The sequence below is a fragment of the Glycine soja genome, chromosome 9, assembly GCF_004193775.1.
Source record: "Glycine soja cultivar W05 chromosome 9, ASM419377v2, whole genome shotgun sequence".
NCBI lineage: Eukaryota > Viridiplantae > Streptophyta > Magnoliopsida > Fabales > Fabaceae > Glycine > Glycine soja.
This window is the reverse complement of record NC_041010.1, coordinates 37,147,149-37,160,924: the sequence shown is the minus strand read 5'-3', so window position 1 is coordinate 37,160,924 and position 13,776 is coordinate 37,147,149. Positions and strand designations below refer to the sequence as shown.

The window sequence follows — 13,776 nt, the reverse complement described above, 5'->3', positions numbered from 1 at the left end:
ATTAGGTTAAATTAATTTTTTAATTTATTTTTTAAATTCAATTGGATCCTTTAATTTTTAAATCGATTCGGTTTGGTCATTTATTATAAATTATAAAAAATTATACTTTGTGACAATTTAAAACCATCACTAAATAATTTTAAATTGTCACAAAATACATATTTTTCAAAAAAATTGAATCGATTTAAAAAATTAGAATACCAAATTGAATAAAAAAAATTAAAAAATTAAATTGAATCGATTATAAAAATTAGATTGAATCTAAAAAAATTAAAAAATAAAATTGAACCTAATTAATATATCGGAGGAAAAAAAAACTAATTTAACCAAATTGTTACCAAAGAAAAGCTAAACCTTCCAAACTAGGCATGAGGGAATTGCTTCAGACCATATAAACAACAGCAAAGGCGTCAAACAAGACAAGAGTCGCCTAAAACTATAAATGAAAACCAAATAAAATAATGACAGCGGAATGAATCTTAAAAATGAAAAAAAGAAAGAAAAACAAAAAAGACAATTGTTAGTGATAACTGAGTGACAGTTAGAACAATGTCGATATATAAAGTGTGAAAAAATGGTACACAGAATTATATTACAGAGAGCACTCGTTGACTAATATTGACCTGATTTTATAAACATTAAACGATCACACACAAATCAAAGCTTAAATTAAATATATCAAATTTATTCTATGCGCGTATGTAACAATCTGGAATCACCAAAACCAGTTTATAATCAATAACTTGATTTTTCTAATAATATTAAATCATATATTTGGAACTCCTTGGACAAATATTTTGTTTAACCAAATAAAAACGTGTTTTTTTTTTGTTATAGATAAGATCGTGAAATTAAAATCAACGGTGAAAATGCTTCATTTTTCAGCAGAGGTATAACAAATATCAGAGCTTACTTTTAGCTCATCATGGAGTTGGTATGAAGGCATTGATATTAGTTAAAATTGAAATTCAGATTCTTAAATGGAATTTTCCTGAGGACAATCCTCGATAGATTTGCCATGCAAGTGCTCACAATTCATCTCATTCAAGCTTTTGTTAAATTTTTCTCCAAGCTTTGACCATTCAGCTCGAATATGAGCTTGGTTTTTCTTGGCCACTTCCAACTCATTTCTCAAGTGAGGCACTTGTTCCCTCAACTCATCTCTTTGTACTTTCAGAATCTTTGCTTCTTCAAAAACTTCCCTTTTTCTCTTTGTACTTGTTACCTTAGCCGATTGAAAAACAGAAATGTTAGCTTTAATTGCATTTATCTGCTCTTCTAGCTCTTTCTTCCTTTTCTCCAAACATGATAACTGGTTGCTTAACTCATTTTCTAAGGACATAACTTCCTTGAACTCGTTCTTGTTAGCTTCAAGATTTCCTTCTAGTTTATCTGCTTTCGAGATGTTGGTGCTGGCAGACTCTATTTTCCTACTGGCATCATTGTAGTCGCAACTCCAGCGAGTGAATTCTCTTGAAACTTCTAATATCAACAACCTCATTTCTGCTGAGACTCCATCATCTGCAGACAACTTGGAAAGGTATTCTATGGCAGATTTGATGGAACCAGATTGTCCAGTATGCAATAGATCAGAGAAGTCTTTGCAAAGAAGGTCCTTCAGCGTTGTCAATGCTTTCTTGGTCTCTTCACAAGGTGTTGAATTGGATAATTCAGTAATGACAGCGGTGTCTTGGGAAGGTGACATATCTGAGGTCTGGGCATCAAGAGAAGCATAAAATGCTTTCATTTCTACATCATCCAGAGTCAGTTCCCCTTGATTCTTGGGAGATTCTATGCTAGGCAGCAAAAGAGCAGAACTAGTTTTTGGATGTAGTTCTTGTACGGGACTGGGAGAATTTTCAATGGATGCAATAGCAGTTGGAACTCGAATATTTGGAGTCTGAGAAAAACATGGGATTTGAGATTCAGGTTCGACCTTTAATGGGCGAACCATAAGCACTGTATTTAATCCAGAATCTACAAAATAAGAAAAAATATGGTAGTGGGGTAATGAAATCCAGAGGTGTTTTCTATGAACAAATGAAAAATTCACGCACAGCCACATTCCAATTGGAAGAAATGCAAAATGTAATTAAAAAACACAGGACAGGAAACCAAGTTTCTCAACCTGCCACCATAGATATAGCAAAGAATTTCTCCTCACCAAATATTATAATTCAGCAGTAAAGCAAATAGTAAATGTTGTCTAAATCAATCTCTTACTCTATTATAGCTACTACATGTTACATTAGTTCATCAACTGCTGAGTTTTATCAGTGACCTAAAGCAGACAACAAAATAATAGACTCATGTGCAGGTGATCAACTATACTTACAAGAAAAGGTCTGAACTTGTAACCATTTAGATGCCATGTCCTTCCCAATTTTTAAAACATTTTCAACAGTTAATTAGTCAGAATTTCATTTCGGTCCATCTACCACAGAATATTATGATGAATATCGATAAACTATATGGCAACTAAAGTAAAAAAAATAAAAATTGGAGATAGCATCAATTTGGGGGCGAACAAAGACAATGCTTACCTTTGACACTACTGGGACCTCTAAAACACACTGTAGGCATTGAATCTTGAGTAATAATATCCAGTGGTTTAGGACGCTTAGGGCATATGATCAAATGACGCTTTAAATGAGAAGTCCCACAGTTATCTTGCAACAGTTTTCCGCAGTGTCTGCACAGAACTTTACTACCTTCAGTGGTTTGAATTCGCTGCATTTCTTCCCATACTTTAGAAGTCATTTTTGGGCGCTTAGAATTACTGCAATCTTCATATTCATAATCTATCTCAATGCCTGTTGTATTCTCATTTGTCATTTTCTCCTGTTAAATAAATACCAACTAAACTTAGCAAATCAATTCTTAACTTCAAATTCAAAAGAAATTGCTCACACAAATATCACAAAGACTTGAAAACTGGCTTCTACTATACATCATGAACAACAATCAATCCTTTAACGCTGGCATCTTTACATTTAAATAAAACAAACTCACTGTTACAAGCTGCAAATTAAGGACTGGTTTCGAGGACCAGGGCCTCCATAGACAGAGTAAAGGATTCAGGAAAGGATAATTCTCATTGCCTTGCTTGTTTGATTACATGTCTTATTTATACTAATCCTGAATAACAGAATGTTTATCTTTTTGTGCCTAGAGAATATTAGAGGATCAAGTTTGTTAAGCTTGTCTCCTACTGCCCGACAAGCATCAAGCAAGGCTGATTTGCACTGCTAATTCCTAATTCACCCTCAAACATAGTCTCTGAGGTAAGCTGGTTTCGCTATTCTTCTCTTGGGCTTGTGTTCTTTTTGCACCTTTGTTACTGCTTGCACCCCTGTGTTTGTTGTGTGTTCTGCTTCCTTATCACCCCGTGGCCCTTGGAGAATCACCTTGTCCTCAAGGTGATAATCTTGGCGAAGCTGGTCCCAATCCTCCCAAGAGGTTTCATCCGGAGACAACCCGTGCCACTGCACTAACACGTCCCATGAGTCTAGGGTAGCAGATGTTTGACGATAATCAAGAATAGCTGCCGGAGCAATGATGGGCTGATCATCAGTGAAATGGGCAGGCAAAGTGGCTATCTTTTCATCCTCAGGAGTTCCACGAAATGGATTGAGCATTGAACAATGAAAAACCGGGTGTATCTTGGTTTCATCTGGAAGTTTTAAGCGATAGGCCACCCTGCCAATTCTCTCTATGATTTTGAAAGGCCCATAGAATCTTTTGGCCAGTTTGCCGGAGATTGCCTGTGATCCTTTTGCCGATGTTTGGCGGAGAGGGCGAAGCTTGAGTAAGACCCAGTCATTGGGTTCATAGCTTACATCGCGTCTCTTGCTATCTGCATGTAGCTTCATAGAGGCTTGGGCTTTTGGCAATTTCTTGCGAATAGCCCGAAAGGTGTCCTCGCAAGCTGTTAACATATCATCCACAGCATCAATGCAAGAAGGCCCTGCAATGTACTCTGAAAAATTAAAGGGCTTCCGTCCGAAGGTGATCTCATAAGGGGTGGTACCCGTGGTCGTATTCCACGAAGTATTATGGGACCATTCTGCCCAAGGAAGAAATTTGCCCCATGACCCTGGCCGACGGTGAACAAAGGCACGCAGATACTGCTCAATAACACGGTTGAGGGATAGTTGTTGATTAGTGAGGCGAATGAGGGCAGCTTCCAGCTTATCAGCAGATGTGGAAGACTTGGTAGAATCAGATATGGTGAAGAACAACGAGAGCACCAATTGTTACAAGCTGCAAATTAAGGACTGGTTTCGAGGACCAGGACCTCCATAGACAGAGTAAAGGATTCAGGAAAGGATAATTCTCATTGCCTTGCTTGTTTTATTACATGTCTTATTTATACTAATCCTGAATAACAGAATGTTTATCTTTTTGTGCCTAGAGAATACTACAGGATCAAGTTTGTTAAGCTTGTCTCCTACTGCCCGACAAGCGTCAAGCAAGGCTGATTTGCACTGCTAATTCCTAATTCACCCTCAAACATAGTCTCTGAGGTAAGCTGGTTTCGCTATTCTTCTCTTGGGCTTGTGTTCTTTTTGCACCTTTGTTACTGCTTGCACCCCTGTGTTTGTTGTGTGTTCTGCTTCCTTATCACTCACCTTCTCATTATTTTAGTTACAATCAAACCAAGAGATCATATATTTTGTAACAAATACCAATTAAAGAAAAAGAAAAAAAAAAAGAAGAGAGAGATCTTCTATGATGCCATACAAAAAAGAGGCAGAGAAGTGCTTTCAAATCCTGTAAGAAAGGTGAAATCTTAATGATTTCAACTCTTGAGGAATTGAACCATTGGCTATCCAGCTCATATAACTCCCATTATGCATTCTGAAATTGTTAAGTACAAGCCAGTAAATTAAGATACTAATGTTTTCAGAGGTTTTTTTTTAAAAAGAAAAAAGATACAACTGAATTAAGACTTAATTTCATGCATATTCCATTCAATTCCATACGTTAATAATATCATTAAGTTAGAAGTGCAACTCAGATTTGCAATCCAACACCAAAGAAGCAGCAAGATATAACTAATAGCTCAATTATCCTAAATAAGATAGCATGACACAATATGCTGGACTCTTCAAACAGAGGGTATGAGTTTTGCAAGCAAAAGTTCTATTAGTAAACAAAACATGGAAAATAAAAAAGGATTTTCTGTGAGAAAACTTAGACAATAGACCATCCACCACTAAACATATTTGCCCCATAGTCACACACTAGCAAACAAAAATTTGCATGCTACTCCTGCATCAAATGCATCATCAGTTTAGACCATAGATAAAATGTCTATCTCAAATATTTATTTTTTTGTTTTCCACAGTTATCTTCCTTTAGACACAATCGTGTTTGAGGTATGTACATCTCTCAATAGGGATTTGAACCTTAGTTCGTCATGTTGTGAGGGACTAGTCCCTTCTGCTAGACTTAGCCCTAGCTGATTGTCTCTAATCCCCAACACAAGTATGCAAATTGCAATTAGACCTTAAGGGTCTGCTACAATACAAAGATAGTTTTAACAATTTGGTTTATCATTATTATTATTTTTAAATAAGAGCTAATCTCTTCATTAACTATTATAATTCCAACGATAACCCTTTATCCATCTTCTTCAACGTTTCCCTTTTGAATTTCCTCAACATAAACCCAATTTCTCTCCATCCCACTCAAATCCCTACAAATACCGAAATTCCAGCTTACTTTTCAACTTTTCCATTTCCAGTTTCACAGATCTCAACCACAAAAAAAAAAAAAAAAACCAAAAAAGAAAATTACAAGTCCCCTATTACACCCTCTTACAATTGAAATTCAATTATAAAACACGAAGCCCAGAACGAGCCTCACATCAACATTCAAATTGAAAGAAAGTTCAATATTTTATCCTAAAAACAAAAAATTGATGAACCAAAATACGTAGTTAAACAAGAATTGATGAAAAGGGTGTGTGGTTTTACTTGGGTTCTGCTGTTACACGAAGCGTGCAGAAGATGTTTGCCGGCGCGTCAATGGAAGTTCAGAGAACGTAGCAGCCGAAAGAGGCAGAAACTGAAACTGTTTCAAACGGAGACAATGGACGGGGAACAGAAACTCGGGTATGTAAGGTTCGGGCTTGAGCCCGGGCCGGGCTATGCGGTCACTCATTCGGGCTTCAGCCCATGGGCCGGAGAATATGACGAGGCCCGGATGAATTAAGTCAACTTTTTGATATTGCTACCTATTAAAAAAAAATTTGATTTTCGTACGTGAGATTTTCAATTAACTGTCTCATACTAATGTTACCCAAATCCAAAAAAAATGAAAACATCATATAAGAAAATCATTTTTTTTTAATAAATAACAATCTACAAAATAGGTATATCTGAAAAAACATATTTAATTTTTTTTTCTTTTAAGAAAAATATTAGTGTCACTCTCTCACGTTAATTCTAACAAATCAGAGTCTTAGAAACAGATAGTACACTGTAGAGAGAGAGTACAACTAATTTTTTTATTTTTATGAATAAAGAGTTTAGTTGAATATATTTGACTGTGTTAATTTGGATAAGTGTTGTATTTTTATTATAAAGTTGATTTTTTTTTTTGAAATATTGTAAAGTTGATTAAGATAGTATATATTAAAATATCTTATGGGAACGTAATAAGTTGTTTTGATAATACGTAACAGCATTTTATCAACAAAAAGAAATTATGATTGTAAATTTAAATAGAATTTGTTCCAATTAAACTCATGAAGGCAAAGATTGATTCATGTAGAATAAAATTACAATTGAATTTTCCGAACATGAAAATAAAAAGCAAAAAAAAATATTATTAACGTTTTACTTGGATAAATTTAAATAGAAAAGAAAAATTTAAAGAAAAATAATATTTTTTATTGCTTGATTAGATAAAAATGCAGAGAAAAAATGAAAAAGAAATGAGATCCACAATTAAAACAACCACCTCACTTTACTGGGCTTTATATGGTGTGTGTGGTGGGGAGGGGGCTATTCTCTAATTTTTAATTACTTTAAAGAATTATTTTCTTAACATTAATAATAAATAGTAAATAATTATATATTAAGCAAAATTGATCATGAATGTATAATTATACTTTCTTGTTTTTTTTTTTTAGAGAAAGCAAGACTGTATCATTTCATTAAGGATGATAACTTGTATCTAAGTGGGAATGTAATTAAAATCATGAGAGTGGAATTTTGATGCTCTTGCAAGATTATGAGCAATAAAATTGACTTGCCTCCTAACTAGATTCACACTAGAGAATTATACTTGCTACTATATATAAATCAAGAGAATTTTCATTAAGACTTTTACCATATAATACATGTAATTTTAAAACAATCAAACAGTGACAAACGTAGTGGAAACCTTATGTACAAACACACAACTTTAAAATCTCCGTGGTTCCAATCAATGATAGCCATGGATTTCAAGGTAGAAGATACAGTCCGACTTTAGCAATACTGATACAGTAATCAAAATAAGGGAGAAAGTGGATTACATTCTCCCATCAAAGAATCCATCATCCATCTTATGTTGCCCTTTGTTTTTTGGTTTGAGTGCCTTCGCCATCAATGTTGATAATTGATATTCACGAGTACAATATGCACTAAAAATAGATGAAAATTAGCAATGTGTCTCCATTTTTATTGTTTCTTTTTGTGTGAATTGTTAGAAAACTAACTTCCTATGAGTTTTACACAGTGTAGGTCTTAACATGATAATTGATACTATTTTGGATTTGAATTTTTCAGATTTTAAGCAAGGGAAGTTAGGAAGTGAATTCTTAAGGCTCGCGCTCAGCGCATGAATCTTGCTTAGCGAGTGTAGCCGCTCAACGCAAAGATATCCGTCCAGCGCAAAGAAGAACCCTAGAGAGCCTACAGCCAACAAGCATCGCGCTCAACGCACAGCCAACTCGCTTAGCGTGGTTTATCAATTCTCACGCTTAGTGCATGTTCAGCTAGCTCAGTGCCCAGTCACTAACTCGCGCTAAGCGCAGCCAGCACGCTGAGCACGTATTCGTGGATTGAGAAACCCAAGAGGCTTTAAAACTGACAGAAGAGAGAGAAAGAGGGGACATTTTTTTAGGAGTATGAAATAGTAACCCTAGAGCCTAGTCTGAAAGAAGGCATTTACTAGCCCACCTCTTCCTCATTTGTTACATCACATCATCCTTTCCTTGCTTTTTCCATTTGGAGTTGAGCTCTCTATGTTAATGGAGGGCTATACACTCCATTGTTGGGAAGTTTCCATCGAACTCTCTTGATGTAAAAACTCTTACTATCTATTTAATATTATTACTATTGTCTTTGCTTCTTCCTGTGTTTATTTCCATGTATTTGGTTTGATCATCCATTTATATGCTATGTTAGGGTTTAAGTATTGAAAAATGCGGTTAATCCTTAGAACTTGGTAGGGCAGCTAAAATTCTTCATTTCTAGGGATAGTGTGAAGTAATTTAGTTATAGCTTGCATTTCATTCGTCATGTTGTTCACTTAGTTTGATTTCTTCGAGGAATCGAGAATGAAACTAGGAGGGTTAGACTCTTTCAAGTGAGGAATTACGGTTAGAGTAAATTTATAGGTGTAAGTGACATTTAGAATAATATTAAATAGAGAAAAATTATTACAATTACGTCAAGAGAGGTTCCGGTAAGGTGCTCCCTAACATAATCAACCCTGTATTTACCTTCGATCACTAAGCTCGATGTTTATTTCTATTACTCAGTTTTAACATAGAAATACATTATTGTTTACCTTGCAACTCAAATGATTTACTAAACTTCGTATAAATCCAATTATTAATTGCATATAAACTGAAACACATTATTTGAGTACAAGAAAATCCCTATGGACACGATACTCGGTCTTACCATTTTAAACTACTATTTGGACGAATTGGTGTACTTGCCAATTAGCTATCAAATGTGCACTTGTTTCCAATTATTTTTTGCTGCTTGAAATAGAATTACATGTCATGTTAGTGTCACAAATGATGCACAAGCACAATGATGGAAAGTTAATAATCCCATGCATTTTGCTCCCTATAATTTAAAGTGTATATCTTTTTCCATTTGTTCTGTCCAAAAGAAGATGTACTATATTATTCTATGGTATATTAACATTTTTTTTTCTATTATCTATTTCTTCCAAACAATTATGAATGATGGATGATAACCGTTAAATATGATCTATTTTTTATACTAAAAATATAATGGAAATATCCTTAAAAATGATTATTTAGCAATTATTCATGCTTAATTGTTAAGAATTGATGTTTTTCCTATTCATGGCTTACAAATATGAAAATGAGGGATTAAAAGCCTAAAAGATGAAGAAAATAACAAAAATTTGAAAAAAAGGCTTAGCCCAAGATGCGCTCAGCGTGCAGCACACGCTTAATGCGAATACAGGCACCCTCGCTAAGCTCGAAAATACGCACTGACACTAAGCAAGAGGATGTGCGCTAAGCACGAATACAGGCACCCGCGATCACTGAGTAGTGCAGGCTTAGCGCGAGTACGTAGGCCTAAGTCCACTCCAAAAACTATGAAAAGAGGAGAGTCAAGTCAAGGAGATGACACACTAAGTCTTAGAGCACTCTAATACACACCTAAAGCTTGAGAACTCTCCCTTAAAGAATTCTTTCTTCTCTTCGATCATTTTCTATTCCCTTTTTCCATTCCTTCTCTTCCATCAGTTTCTAAACCCTTGGCCCTTATGACTATGAGATGTTAAACCCTTAGTTAGGGTTTGGCAGGCCTAAAAAAGTCAAAAAATGTATTATATGTTTCATGTCTATCAATGTAAACAGGTGTTTTCTTTCCTATTATCCTTTCTTATTTAAATTTCATGTATCATTCATCCTTGTATCATCTTTGGGGGTTAGATGCTCGACAGAAGGTAATCTTTAATAGAAATACAAGGAAGATTTTACATGCATTAGTATAAGGGATTAGTTGCTCGACATAAGGTAATTTCTAATATAACTAAAAGAAAGGGGTATCTTAATAAAATTATTGCTAGACATAGAGTGATTGCATTATGTCCATGCATCAAAGCAAACATCTAAAATTAGAACTTCATGCATTTTATCTATTGAATCTTTGTAAAGACATTCGGGAGATAGATAGGTAAGATAGGTTTGTCATCATGAGACATCAGGGACAAGTATTCTAATAGATGTAGGTAGGAAAAATTCACCTAATTGATAAGAAAAATCTAAAATAATACATCTTAGGCAAACAAGGCATGTTAAGTTCTAACATTCTCATTCCATTGAATTTTCTATTATATCTTTTGTCTCTTATTAATATCTATTATTTCAATTATTTTTTCTTTTAGCTCGTCTTTTACCTCATCTCATCTTCTATTTTTATAAATTGAAAATTATCCAACACAAATACAAAACAAAGTCCCTGTGAAAATCGACACTCAGACTTCTGAGTCTTTACTACTTGGACATTTTAGTACACTTGCCAAACAATTGACAATGAAAAAGTAACTATCTATACTGTCATTTACTTAACACCCTTTATGGTTCTGCTGGCAATCTTAGAACAGCTTAGAGGCATAACAAGTAACAACTCAAGAAAAGACTAATAAATAAATAGAGACACAAAAAATAAGGAAAAGTATTGGAATCATGATTTAGTAGAAAAATGCATCTGCAGTTGGACACATATATCAGGCTTTCCATAGACTAAGTCAACAGAGTTGACACCGTATGAAACTAAGGTACTAAACAATATGTCATTATAGTATTAAACAATTGTTTATGTTCTTCCAAACCACAATTTGGTTTCAACTTGGGGAAATAGAACATAAATTGTATCAGTTAGAGAAAAGGGATGTCTAGAAGATAAATTATCAAGAGATACTATCACCAATTTTAAGTGAACTTGGAAGGAGTGGTCTAGACCAAAATTGAAGTTGATATGCTACTTAAAATGAGATTTTTGAATATTAAGTAAAATATGAAACACTCAAACGCTAATTTAGAGAAACATGTAAACAACTTCAAATATTTGATCTATCTTTGTGGAAAGCTAAGTTAATATCTAAAGCCAAGTTCTAATAGTACCCCAAAACCTTTAGTTATAAAATAAAAATTTCAAATAAACAAAGAAGGCAAGGACACTGCTATAGTGCTGAGTACCCAAGAAAACAAGAATATCCATTATTATGGTGCATTGCATACATATTAATAAAACCGAGGACCACAAAGCACTTATAAAATGTTGCAGTATCACCATGCATATTAATAAAATGCAGAATCACCATATCTATCGGATTTCAAGCATGACAAAGCACCCATCCAACAGAGCCAAAATATTCAGAAGAATTGAAGAAAAATCAAATGATATACTTGTTCTACCAATCTGATAGGAGCTTGACTACCATGAGCTGGAAGGCAATAGATACGAGGTGAGGTATTCCAACGCGCACCCAAACTCTAGTTCTTTAGTGATTTTTGGCTCATAAACCCCATTTTAACTCGGCCTTTCTTTTTCAGCTTCACTCTCCGGTGTGGTCGAAGAATTTGCCACCAGCATGGCTTCTTCTGACTATGTCCATGTGTGGTATTCCTTAACTGTTTCATCCCATCAAGCTTGGAAGGCTTTGGTTTCTTTGAATGCTGGATGTGTCTCAAAACCCCTTCCGCAATTCTATGAAACTGTCCAACCTGGTTTCTCCAAGGCAACACTCTTCCAACATCCCTTCTCCTTGTCTTGTCTACTTTATTTGTTGTCACCCCATGCTTGTCTTTATGGTGGAACATATTCTGCAACTGATTCCAAATAGTATGTCTATGACCATGAACATCATCATGATGGTGGTGGTGGTGAAAGATTAGTCCCAACTTATTTTTCAGCCTCCTTAGTCCTCCTATTGTTTCCTTAGGATTTCTTTTGCGGTGATGTCTATAAGATTTGAAACTGCCAAATCTACGAGAAGGGCCATCATCCTTCTCGAGATATAAGTTGTTACTCTCTTCTGAACTGCCTTCATATGCTTCATCCACCATTCGTCCTGATGATGGACATTGTGTTCCATCTAGCAAGGAGTAGTCCTCAGAGTCACTACTACTATTGGCACTGCCTTGCCGAGAACTCAAGCGGGAAGAGTCAGACTTTGAGTTTGCCTCCTCCAGTTTATGATCTTGTGGTAGAACCCTCGTTTTCCATGGTTCAAGATGATCAGTCTTATGAGTTCTTCTTCTGCCCAAAACTAGAGAGTCTCTTTGTTGATGGGAATTTACCTTAATCTCACTTGATCTCTGGTCCAATAGAGTTGGTTTCATTACCATCTGATGAAGTGGTGGCTTTTCTCTTCTTGCAATAACGGACTTGGATCCTGCAAACTTGTGTGCATAGGAAGATTCAGAACCCATTTCCTTTTGATTTTGATCAGTCTTGGACCAAGCCACTGGATTTTTTCTGACCAAACTTTCCCTAGTTGTTTTACTTGCTAACATGGAATGCTTCTTAGTATGATCATCTTGATTCAAAGGGACCCTCAAACCATGAATACACTCACTATCTTGACTCCCAAAATAGGCATCACCACTAACTAACCTGTTCAGTGACTTAACTCTATCTATCATTGCTATGTTTTGTACTAAATTTTGAATCCTATTCCGATTTCTCAACCACTTTCCTCCTGATGCCAGCTTGGTACCAATCTATTTTGGTTCATCCATGCTATTTGCATATTTTGCACTATTATGAAGCCAATGATTCTGATTTACAGCACAAAAGGTTTCCACAAATGCATTTGCTGAAATCGAATTTTCACCCTCACAACTTGCTTTACATGTCTTCTGGTTCATCAAACTATGTCCTTCCAAGAGGGACTTTCCACCACTCATCTGACTTCCTAAAGCCCCATTGTTTGTCTGTATTACAGGACTGTCTGAATTTGCTGCCTCATGTGTAGTATGATGACCTGCATTAGTGGAATCACTTAAATTTGAGGAAAGTTGGAAAGACAAAATCCGAGACTCAACTCTTTTGATTGCATTAACCAAATCATCAGAGAAATCACCCTTCTGATCGGGATGTTCAACCTGTCTGGCAACATTAGAATTGCTTTGAGCTTCATGAATTTGTAATGACATATTATTCGCTTCATTCTGCTCACCATCTTTTGCATCAAACATTTGTAATGATTCTTTTGCATGCTCGCCATCGCCATATAAAACATTTACATCATTATGTTGTTGTTTGTGAAGACTACTCTCTATGTTGGATAAAATGTCATTGTCATCAGGTAGATTTGTTTCCTTGACTGAATTTTGTTGCATTATACTGCTTTCCTCACCTATACTGAATAGTGTGTTACATTTTGTTCCTCCATCATCAGAGATGCTAAACTTCGATAGCTCTGCAGTTTTTTATTTGATAGTAATTTCAACCGAGGATGGCTGCTCATACATCCTTCACTGAAGTCATTTTACTGCAATTTGGATATGTTGCAGATCTCTGAGAAATGTTGGCTACCACTGGAGACTTTAATCCTGCACACCCGCGTGTATTCATGTTCAAAGGATGTCTTAAGTAAAAGAATTCATATTCTTTATACTGCTGGTATAGGACTGAGTTCATTGGATGCTAGAATTTGAAGCATTAATGTAAAAGTGCACATCATTTAAAAAATTTCCTTGAGTTGTCTTTTTTCCCACATTGCCCTTAAATCAATTACTCTTCTCCCCGATTACATCAATTCAGTTTCAAAGCACGTTAT

General features: G+C 35.2%; 1 protein-coding gene across 2 annotated transcripts; it reads right to left on the bottom strand.

Moving 5' to 3' along the window:
• Positions 1-851: 851 nt before the first annotated feature.
• LOC114368683 lies at positions 852-6,280 on the bottom strand. Of its 2 annotated transcripts, XM_028325910.1 has the most exons (4): positions 5,982-6,280; positions 4,744-4,860; positions 2,544-2,841; positions 852-1,977 (listed from the first exon to the last, which is right to left on the bottom strand). In XM_028325910.1, the coding sequence occupies exons 3-4, from the start codon at positions 2,833-2,835 to the stop codon at positions 977-979; spliced, it is 1,293 nt and encodes a 430-aa protein (XP_028181711.1). In that variant the 5' UTR covers positions 2,836-2,841; positions 4,744-4,860; positions 5,982-6,280; the 3' UTR covers positions 852-976. The 2 variants fall into 2 exon arrangements, with proteins under 2 accessions (XP_028181711.1, XP_028181710.1); XM_028325909.1 differs by lacking the exon at positions 4,744-4,860 and having other exon boundaries at positions 5,982-6,279.
• Positions 6,281-13,776: the final 7,496 nt, after the last annotated feature.

What these genes read in the sequence shown, in the direction of transcription:
- LOC114368683 (XM_028325910.1), bottom strand. Translation starts at nt 2,835, where the DNA reads ATGACAAATGAGAATACAACAGGCATTGAGATAGATTATGAATATGAA. An exon ending in AGGTCCCAGTAGTGTCAAAG is followed by an intron (nt 1,978 to 2,543) that starts GTAAGCATTGTC and finishes CTTATTTTGTAG; the next exon opens with ATTCTGGATTAAATACAGTG.